Genomic DNA, 9,688 nt, shown 5'->3' on the forward strand with positions numbered 1-9,688 from the left:
TTTCATCGAGTCTGATGATCTCTTTTTTATTTTATTCTAATTATAGAGATTTCAAGAAAAATTTAATGTTTCATTTTCATTCTTTTGATTATGAACGGTTGAGTAATTCAGTTTCATAGATTAAATGTTAGTTTGAAATGGTTTATAAATAACTTTTCAATCGTGATTAATAAAATACGAGGTAAATATGTTAGAAGGATTTTGTCTTAGGTTACGTGAAATGTGCTTATAAATAATTTTAATTGTGATCCCAAATAGAACTTAAGTTATTGCTGTTTAACATAAATACTCATTAACCTGTTCTACAAAAGCAACTAAAATTATTATTATTTTTTTAAATTCACAGTGCGTTGAATATATTTGAATTAAACACAGCTATAAGATAAGGTGGGGAAAGAAAGAAAAAAGCTTTGAATTCTCTTTTGCCCTCCTTGGTAGAACTACAAGACCAAAAATCTATGTTGCCTTCTTAGAATTATCAGTCTAGTTCTTAATATGAGTCACTTGTAATACATTTTTACATATAAAAAAATATACTAAATTGTCAAATTTTTTCAATTTTACTGAATAATTTTTTCCCCTCTGTATTTACAAATCATTTTCATATCTTTCCCTTCTTTCTATCATTCCAATAAAATTTAAATAAGAGTAAAATTGAAAAGATAAGCATTAAATATATTAAAAATGACTTATATTTATGATCAAAACTTCTCCCTTCAAATAACTTACATTTAGGACTAGAGTGATAACATTCTGCATCCCATCCTCAAAGCATTGCTTTAGCTATGTTTGAAAAACTTGCATAACTTTGACAATGTTGCCTCCTTCAAACAAGGAACTGAAAATAAGTGTGGACCCGCTACTCACTAATTGAATGGCATAATACTACTTTCGGTCCTTAATACAAGACCTTGTTTGACTTTTATCTTGGTCCTAAATATAAGATTCCAATCTACTTTATTTCTCATATTTATACTTTTTTTTAAAGTAGTCCTTCTAATAATAATAGTTTCAGCCAATATACTTGATTAGTAAGAATATTGTAGGAAAGATAGTACCTATTTATTACAAATAACTTTACTTATTTTCTTAATCTCATCAAATTAGTCAATTAACTCTTATAATTAGGACTGGAGGTGATAATGATAATCACAATAGAGCCAAATAGTGCACATTAGCTTCGTAAGCCTCTTCACCTAATGCTTCATTGAAGCGAATACGCTATAAATGAGGAAAATGACGACGACTGAATAGCTTAGGGTGCTGAAAAGGAAAGAATTACTAATAATTGAATATTGGCTAAGTATTACTCCCTCCGTTCCTTATTATAAAAGACATTTGATACTTATAGTATGTTCCTAAATATAAGAGACACTTAAAAGTTGTCTCTATTTTTTTGTGTTAATTTCCTATTTTACCCATATTTATTGTCTCCAACTAACACTCTCTCTCCTTTCCACTTCTCTTTCTTTTAAGAATTTACTATTGTTCTCTCTCATGCTCTCTCTCCTTATTAATGAGGGTATTTTTGGAAAAAAAATTATACTTTTTACATATTAATTGTTCTTAACTAATTTTAACTGTTTTTTTTATCAACGTAATTCGGTTAGTCGTCTCTTATAATAAGGAACGGAGGGAGTATTTTTTTAACTGTTTAATAGCCACCTTTCAGATATGTGCCCTCCAAGACAATTAGCTCAAACTAACCTTCTCATATGGCCCTAACTATTTGGTCACACCTAACCACTCACAACTGCTCTCTCCCTCTACATTAATCATTGCTTAAGATTTGGTTAATTATGCATTAATCACTTACCTAACTTCTTTGATTTTATTCATTTATTGATGCCACTGAATTTTGTTTCAACGTTCATTTCATACGAAATTTTTTATAGCAAAAATAAGGCAATTGTTGGAGTGTTATAATAATCCAAAATATAAATCACACTTTGGGAGGTTAAATAATAAATACTTTGCTTCTTGGAATGCCCCTCATTAATCACAATATGGAAGAGAAATTTGGAATTAATTAACAAGGACGAAGGTTAATTATTAACTAAGGATAAATTGAAAAGAAAATCACCATTTGCTACAAAATCGGTTGGTTTAACTAACTATAATCACTTTTATTGGTATGTGTAGAGGTCGGTATTGGTAACAATGAGATTACTAAGGGGAGGCTTTAACTGTTAATGGACTTGTGAACATATACTCATCTAGTCATATTTATAAGTCACTTGTAGCATATTTTACACATACCAAGAAAAATTTTAAACTTCATTAACTTTCATTTAAAATTCAATAACTTTTTAATTTTATTCCTATTTAATATATTTTATACCTTATGTAAACAAAGTCAATACAATAATAAATGAAGAGTGAAATTGTACATTCACACAAAAAATTTCTCTCAGTACCCTATAAATAGGACCAAAAAAATGTCTTTTCTCTCTGTTTATAAATAGAACCAAAGGAGTATTTGCTATTAATAATGGTGGTGTTAGTTAAAGAAGCTACTTTATAAAAAATTGAACTGGGGTCCGTTCTAAGAGTTTAAGGACTTTACTCTCAAATATCTTATCAAAAGGATAGGACACATGACCAAGTTAAAAGTGTTGTACAATAGTCTCAAACCTTATGCTTAAGGAACGTGCAACTGTTCACATGGGATTATTACTTTAAAATTTGTTTTAAGACATTAATGAGTAATTTACTAATTTATCTGGCGACTGATTGACTTTGGTAGTTAGAAATAAGATTGAAAGCTATTAGATAGACTAATATATCAGCTTTGGATTGAGATTTAGGTTAATTCAAAGCTAGCGGGTTAACTAGTTGGTAAGCTTGAGGAAAATTGTGGTAATTGAGTTTATTGTGGTGAGAAAATCTCTTGAACATTTTCAGAAAACTAGATGTAGATAATGAGAACCCAAATGACAATTATTAATCATTATGTAATTAGTATTGTTTAACGGTTATTGTTAAATTTCCCAATACCCCCCATAGTGGAAGAATTTGATTAAAAATGATATAATTCTGAATTAAGCACACAAAAAACGAAAATAGGCACACATTCTTTGCTTCTGTTGTCCTCTACCAGTGTAAAAAATATGACCATTTGAATAATTAATGATTAAAACAAAAATTAGCCAAGAGAATGACAACTGAGTATACTAGGGAAAAAGACAAAAAAATGACACTTGAATTTCATAATGCCTAAATAGTCTACTGAATTTAATAAAAAGACCAAATTGCCTTTAATTTTATTTATTATTTTTTAAAATACCAAAACTCCCATTAGTCGGCTGGTCGGTCGCCGGAGCTTGTTGAATTTTCTAAAAATCCTGTTGTTAACGGCTATACTGAAATTGTTAATAGCGTTACAAAAGTTGTTAACCGTTATACTGAAGTTGTAAAAATTTTCAAAAAAATTGTTTCCGGCCGCTAGAGCTTATTGAATTTCCCAGAAAACCTATTGCTAACTACTATACTGAAGTTGTTAATAGCGTTACAAAAGTTAACCGTTATACTGAAGTTATAAAAATTTTCAAAAAAAATTGTTTCTGGCCGCCGAAACTTGTTGAATTTCCTAGAAAACCTGTTGTTACCTGCTATATTGAAGTTAGAGTTACAAAAACTGTTAACCGTTATACTAAAGTTATAAAAATTTTTAAAAAAATTGTTTCCGACCGTCAGAGTTCCGGTGACCAATTGTCGGTCAGTCGCCAGAGCTCGGGTAACTACCGCCGCCAGAGCTCCGGCGACCGACCGGCTGACCAGTGGGGGCTTTGGTATTTTAAAAACAATAAATAAAAGGAAGAGATATTTGGTCTTTTCATTTGGTCTTTTCATTTAACATGATAATCCTAATTTCGTCTCTTGAGACGAAATTGGGATTTCTCAAATTCAGCAGACCATTTGGGCATTATGAAATTCAAGTGTCATTTTTCTGTCTTTTTTCCAATATACTAACCTATTAAGGCCCTGTTTGGATGTTCCTCCAAACCATGGTTTGGAGACCCAAACCATGGTTTGAGGAAGAAACCAGCCAAATAGGGGCAGAAAATGTGAAACCATGGTTTCGGCAGAAGTGGTTTGAAGTTGCTTCTGGCTCAAATTTTCTGGACATTGGTGTGGGCCCAACAGCATATGACAAAACAGCCCCCATAATTGATGCCTCACTCTTCATTCCACACTCAGTTCTTCACCATTTAATCTTATTATTTATAAATATATATACACATATTAATTATTTATTAGTTATATTATCTTATATATTATTAATTATGTTAGTAAAAAAAATTTTATTAACAATTTTATTTCTTCATATCAAAATATATTATAAAATCTATCCCTTATATAATTATAATATTAATTTATGCCCTTTTTAGTAATTTGTACATATAAAAAGTGTTTCTGGTAACAACTATCCAAACACTCTCACTTCTCAGAATCACTTTTTCATAAAATCTATTCTCTCCAGAATCTATTTTTTAGAAGCTATTCTCCAAACCATGGTTTAGTTTTATCCAAACACACCCTAAAAATGAATACAGAAAATAAGCCCACAAGATAATATGCACATCATTTTGAAGGGACTGCAATTCACACTGCAGCATGAGATATTTTGATTTTTATGATCTTACACAGAGTCATTCAAAATTTTCATTCCCAAAATTGATTTTTGTGCAAGAAGCTTCATTCTACTGATCTAAATGTCTCTAAACATTTCCAACCAACTGATCAATATTCTCATTTTCTGATCTCTTCACTCTTGCAACGGCTTTTTGGACCTACAAATTATGATCAAAGCAAACAAGTCAGTTCATCTGTTAAGAACTAGTCAGTTTATGGAGTGCTTTTAGAGGATTCAAATTTAGAATAGAAAGAAAAAGCTTTTTTTTTTGTTTTATAATGTTTATTACCTCTGCATCCCAGTTTGTTCTTGCTGTTATAATTATTAGAGTAATTGTCTGTATAACAACTCCAATGATCATCCCCCACCAGATTCCCTGGAAAAAGCCACAAACAGTCTCTTAACTAACAATCATGTTTATGCAAACTTAAGAACAAGATCTTTAAACATTTATAAATTCTGAATTGGAGCAGAAAGTGTTGAAACTCACAGCTACTCCTAAAGAGGTTTCAAAGCCAAGAACGCATCCAATGGTAAGTCCAATCGCATAGTATGAAGCCAAGTTCACATAAGCCACTACAGCTTGCCATCCACTTCCAATTGCCACACCTAAAAACAAGCATAACATATTCCAAAATTAGCAAAATTTATAGGAACTGTACTAATTAGAAGCACTGAACAGTGAGATTCATTCTTCATGTTCAGTGCAATGTATGGAAAATGTGTTTAGTTTGAATTTAAATCCCTCTAATATTAATGGAAAGTACAAAGAAGACCTGCATATTGTTTATGTATGTGTATATAAGATTTATATAGATATATATGTGTACGTACCCGAAAGTATAGGTTGAATGCCATTGAGGAAAACAGAGATAGCAAGCAATGAACACAAATTAGAGACTTCTTTAATCACTGCTTCATCAGAAGTGAAGAGCTTGCTCAAAGCGACCCGGAATATCAGGACAATTGAACTGAAAACTACACTGATAAGGATGCTTGTCCCAGTCACTACAGACACTGAAAATTTTGCTAATCTTGGATGATTTGCTCCTAGTTCATTGCTCACTCTTATACTGCGGCGGAAAAACCATCCTCCCCATCAACACGGTTGCACCAAAAATTCTTATGAATAGAGACATAAGAGAATGTGAACTAAAAAAAAAAAAGTTTTGTGTAACTAACCTGGCTGCTGCACTTAGACCCAACATGAACTGCATGTCCCAGTTCAGGTAATTCATACTGGAAGCAAAACAGAATGGAGATTGTGATTATTATGTAACATGGCTAATACTGAAAAGTGGACATTGGGAGGGTTGCTTATGATCATACCAAATGGAAATTGAGTCTAGTGATATTGTAGGGTTGGGAAGGAGTCCTGATATAAGCACAAGTCCTTGATTGTACCATATCTCCAAACTGTTGCAGGAGGATGCATTTTCAGTCCAAAAATTATTCAAATGAATGATATGAACCTGGGAGTTTTAAGAAACAAAGTATGTATAGTCTCACACTACTTTTACACACATCACTCACACAAGTTGAGACTATGTAACTAGATTTAGTGTCTCATTGACCATGCTGCAGAAGAGAATAAAATGTTTGGTACTTAAGTTCCTATCAGTTTTTTGTTTGGTTCTTATAGTTTAAAAATGTTGCATTTGTTCACTAAAAGAAATAGCTTTTACATGGAAGCATAATCTATTTTTATTCTGTTATATAACGCAGAATCAAAACCCAGAATTAATAAGTTCTAAACAGAAATATGGTTAAACCGGAAAGGGAAAAAATGCTGAGTGGGAGGAAAAGTAGGAAATGAACACATACCATAACATAATAGCAGAGGCAACAGTGAGCTTGAAATAAGGCCACATGCCTTTAAAAGCTTTGACAGAGAAGCCAGTCCAAGTTTCTTTACACCTGGGGCTAAAAATTATGTAAAGGCCATTTATAATGGTAAGGACCCACCAAGAGAAGCTAAGAGTAAGAGCAGCCCCAATAAGTCCATAGTCCAAGATATAGACAACCAGATAACTTAGGCCCACATGAAGAAGGAACACTCCCACAGACATAAAAGCCAGAGGGTTCACTATGTTCTGTGCTTGCAAGAACCTCTGCATAGGGCAGCTTATGGCAAATGCATAAAGCTGAGGGATGATTCCTCTTGCAAAAACTTGGCCTTGCTCTGCTATGCTTTCAGATTGCCCTATGGCTTTTAAGACTGACCCAGAATACCAGTACAAGAATGTCAAAAGTATTGCTGCTCCTATATGTAGAATGATTGCTCTCTGGCATATGATCCCCATTGCTGGCAATTTTCTGGCCCCATATGCTTGCCCACACACTGTTTGAACTGCACTGGCCATGCCCAACTGTTTCAACCACAATTTTGGAACTCATATCAGTGTTTGTGAACATATTCTCCATGAAACATTTGGGATACCTCAGACTAGTATAAAAAAAATCAGAGAAATGTTAGCTTTCAGTTGTCACAGAGAGAGAGAGAGAGAGAGAGAGAGAGAGAGAGCACCATGATTCCATAAGCAAGACCTTGAATTCCAACGCTGGCAATGGAAGCTCCAGCAAGTTCAAGTGTACCCAAATGGCCAACAAACATCAATGTCACAAAGCTCAACATGTAATTGAAAATGGACACAACAATAGAGGCGCCAGACAACAGCCATAGGATCCTTGACTCCCAAGCAACAAGCTTGGGCCACCACCGTGCCTGCACCGGGCGCTGCCCCAGAAACTCCTCGATGGCATCCGCCGACAGGTCCGGAATCCGAGCATGTGAGTCAAGCCCGAGTAATAATGGCTGGTACACGGAGCCCATAGTGGTTCCTTCTCCGGCCTCTCACTTACTACTACTAATACACACTTGGTTTCACTCAACAAAGTGTTATCTGCTCAGAGGGACAAGTAAAATGCTTTAAATGGAGTGGGTACTAATAGTGTCATGTGGAAGTATTAATCTTGTTAACTACCATTCAAATTCATCAATGGTGGCTACGGTTATGTCGTGTGCACCGAATGGCCCACCTACCGCATCCCAAAGGTGCTCGTTTTGCTCTGTTTTCCACACTCATCTTACTTTCAATTTTTTCTTTTTTTTTTAAATTTATTTTTTGCATTTTCATCTGAACATGGGGCATATAGTTAGCTATGGAAATAGGAAGCATTGACCTTGCATTTTCAGCCGTATCTCTTTTAATATTCATTCGGCTCGTTTGTTTTGTCTTAGACAGCACCAATGATGTTTTATGTTTAAAATATTTGAGGGAAGCTTCAAATTTTTAACTAACAATATTATAAATTATAGGCCTTTCATGCCTTTCTGCCTGAACATTTATATTTTTTTAAAATATTATAATGTGTGTTTTGAAATATTTTTTCAAGTGTAGCCTAGATTATATGTTGGTATATCAAATATCCTGAAATATTTTTTTAAGTATGTCTAATATTTTATTTTATTTTTATGAGAATGTTCTTTCAAAAGTGTTTTTTTACATTCATATAAATTGAAAACCGCATCTCGTATTCGTAACTAACACTTGTTATTAATATTTAATTGGTTTTAGTTGCCATCGTTGATGTCCCAATGGAATCGTCGGAGGAAAGCATCCGAAAACAGCCACGAAAGGAGGTACGAATGGTCAACCAAGTCACCTAACAATGTTGTTGAGATTTTGACTAATCTCTTCAGAGGGCCATTTCATTAAAAAAAAAAAAATATGTGCACGTAATCTAAAATATTACAAAATAAGTTTTAAATTTGAAAAGAATATCATTCACTTTATAAGTTTAATTTAAGGTTCTCTTAATATTTAATGTATTTTTTTTTCTAATCTTACCTTTAATAATTTATTTTCTCTCCTTTATCATACTCTCTCATCATATTTTTTCATTATTTTTCCTCATTTATTATAAGGGCATACTCCTCTGGCCCTATTTATAGGATAAAGAGAGAAGGAACTTCTCAATCTTATTTATAAGATAGAAAGATAATTTTTTATATGAATGTACCACTCTAGCTTTTATTATTTGTCACTCTTAGGGAGGAATTCTGGTCTTTTTTATTTGTCACTTATATCCTTTTTAATACTTCATTTTCAATTTTTCCCCCTATTAATTATAGTAAAAGTGAAGAAAGAGGGAATGAGTAAAAGAAAATACCAGTATTTAATACTCTTTTTAATAATAGTAAAAGTGAAAATTTTCATCTCCTCGATGCTCTTCTTGGTATGTGAGGATTTAGTAGTATGTTGACTTTGTTTTCATGTCATACAATACATGTTCCCTCCGGTCCTCCGGTCCTTATTATAAGTTTCAAATAACTAATTCACAGATAAAGAACAATTAGTTAAAATTAGTTAAAAGTAATAAATATGTTAAAAATATACTTTTGTCTTCAAATATGCCCTTATAAATGAGAAAAAAATTAAAGAGAATATATGAAAAAATGTGATTTAAGAAAATCTAGCAAATGAGAGAGAATAAACAATTATGGGTAGAATTGAAAAAATTGCATTCAATGTTAAGACAAATTTAAATTAAAAATTACATTAAATGTTAAAATAAATTCAAGTTGAAACTTAAAATGGACCACATCCTTCTCCAAAAATGAAGTTTGTAAATAGGATTGGAAGGGATATTAAATAAGAATAAAATTAAAAATTATTGAATTTTAATATAGAATTAAGAAAATTTAAAGTTTTTCTTAATTTGTATAAATTGTAAAACATGTTAAAAAATAACTTATAAATAGGATTAGAAAGGTATTTGAAAACAAAATGTGCTTCTAATTTGTTTATTACTTTTAACTAATTTTTTATTACATACAAATTAGTTATTTAAAGCTTATAATATAACAAAATGAATTATATATAATAATATTAAACTCATGAACATTAACTTATCAATAAATATCTTATTGATTTTTGCATAAGTGTTTAAATTCTAGTAAATAACTAAAATTTGAATAAAATCAATTTTCACAAATACTATTTTTTTAAAAAAAAAATTACATTCGTTGCTACTAGTATACTGTATTTC

At 31.8% G+C, this 9,688-nt stretch overlaps 1 protein-coding gene across 1 annotated transcript; it reads right to left on the reverse strand.

The window, feature by feature from the left end:
* Positions 1-4,637: 4,637 nt before the first annotated feature.
* On the reverse strand, positions 4,638-7,541 carry LOC114751653 (protein DETOXIFICATION 41). The gene is made up of 8 exons (XM_028940319.1): positions 7,164-7,541; positions 6,461-7,005; positions 5,966-6,052; positions 5,819-5,875; positions 5,471-5,709; positions 5,127-5,245; positions 4,926-5,012; positions 4,638-4,793 (listed from the first exon to the last, which is right to left on the reverse strand). The coding sequence occupies exons 1-8, from the start codon at positions 7,467-7,469 to the stop codon at positions 4,722-4,724; spliced, it is 1,512 nt and encodes a 503-aa protein (XP_028796152.1). The 5' UTR covers positions 7,470-7,541; the 3' UTR covers positions 4,638-4,721.
* Positions 7,542-9,688: the final 2,147 nt, after the last annotated feature.

Source organism: Neltuma alba, unplaced genomic scaffold (assembly GCF_004799145.2).
Source record: "Neltuma alba isolate B1F8T4 unplaced genomic scaffold, ASM479914v2 tig00006999_pilon, whole genome shotgun sequence".
Classification (NCBI taxonomy): domain Eukaryota; kingdom Viridiplantae; phylum Streptophyta; class Magnoliopsida; order Fabales; family Fabaceae; genus Neltuma; species Neltuma alba.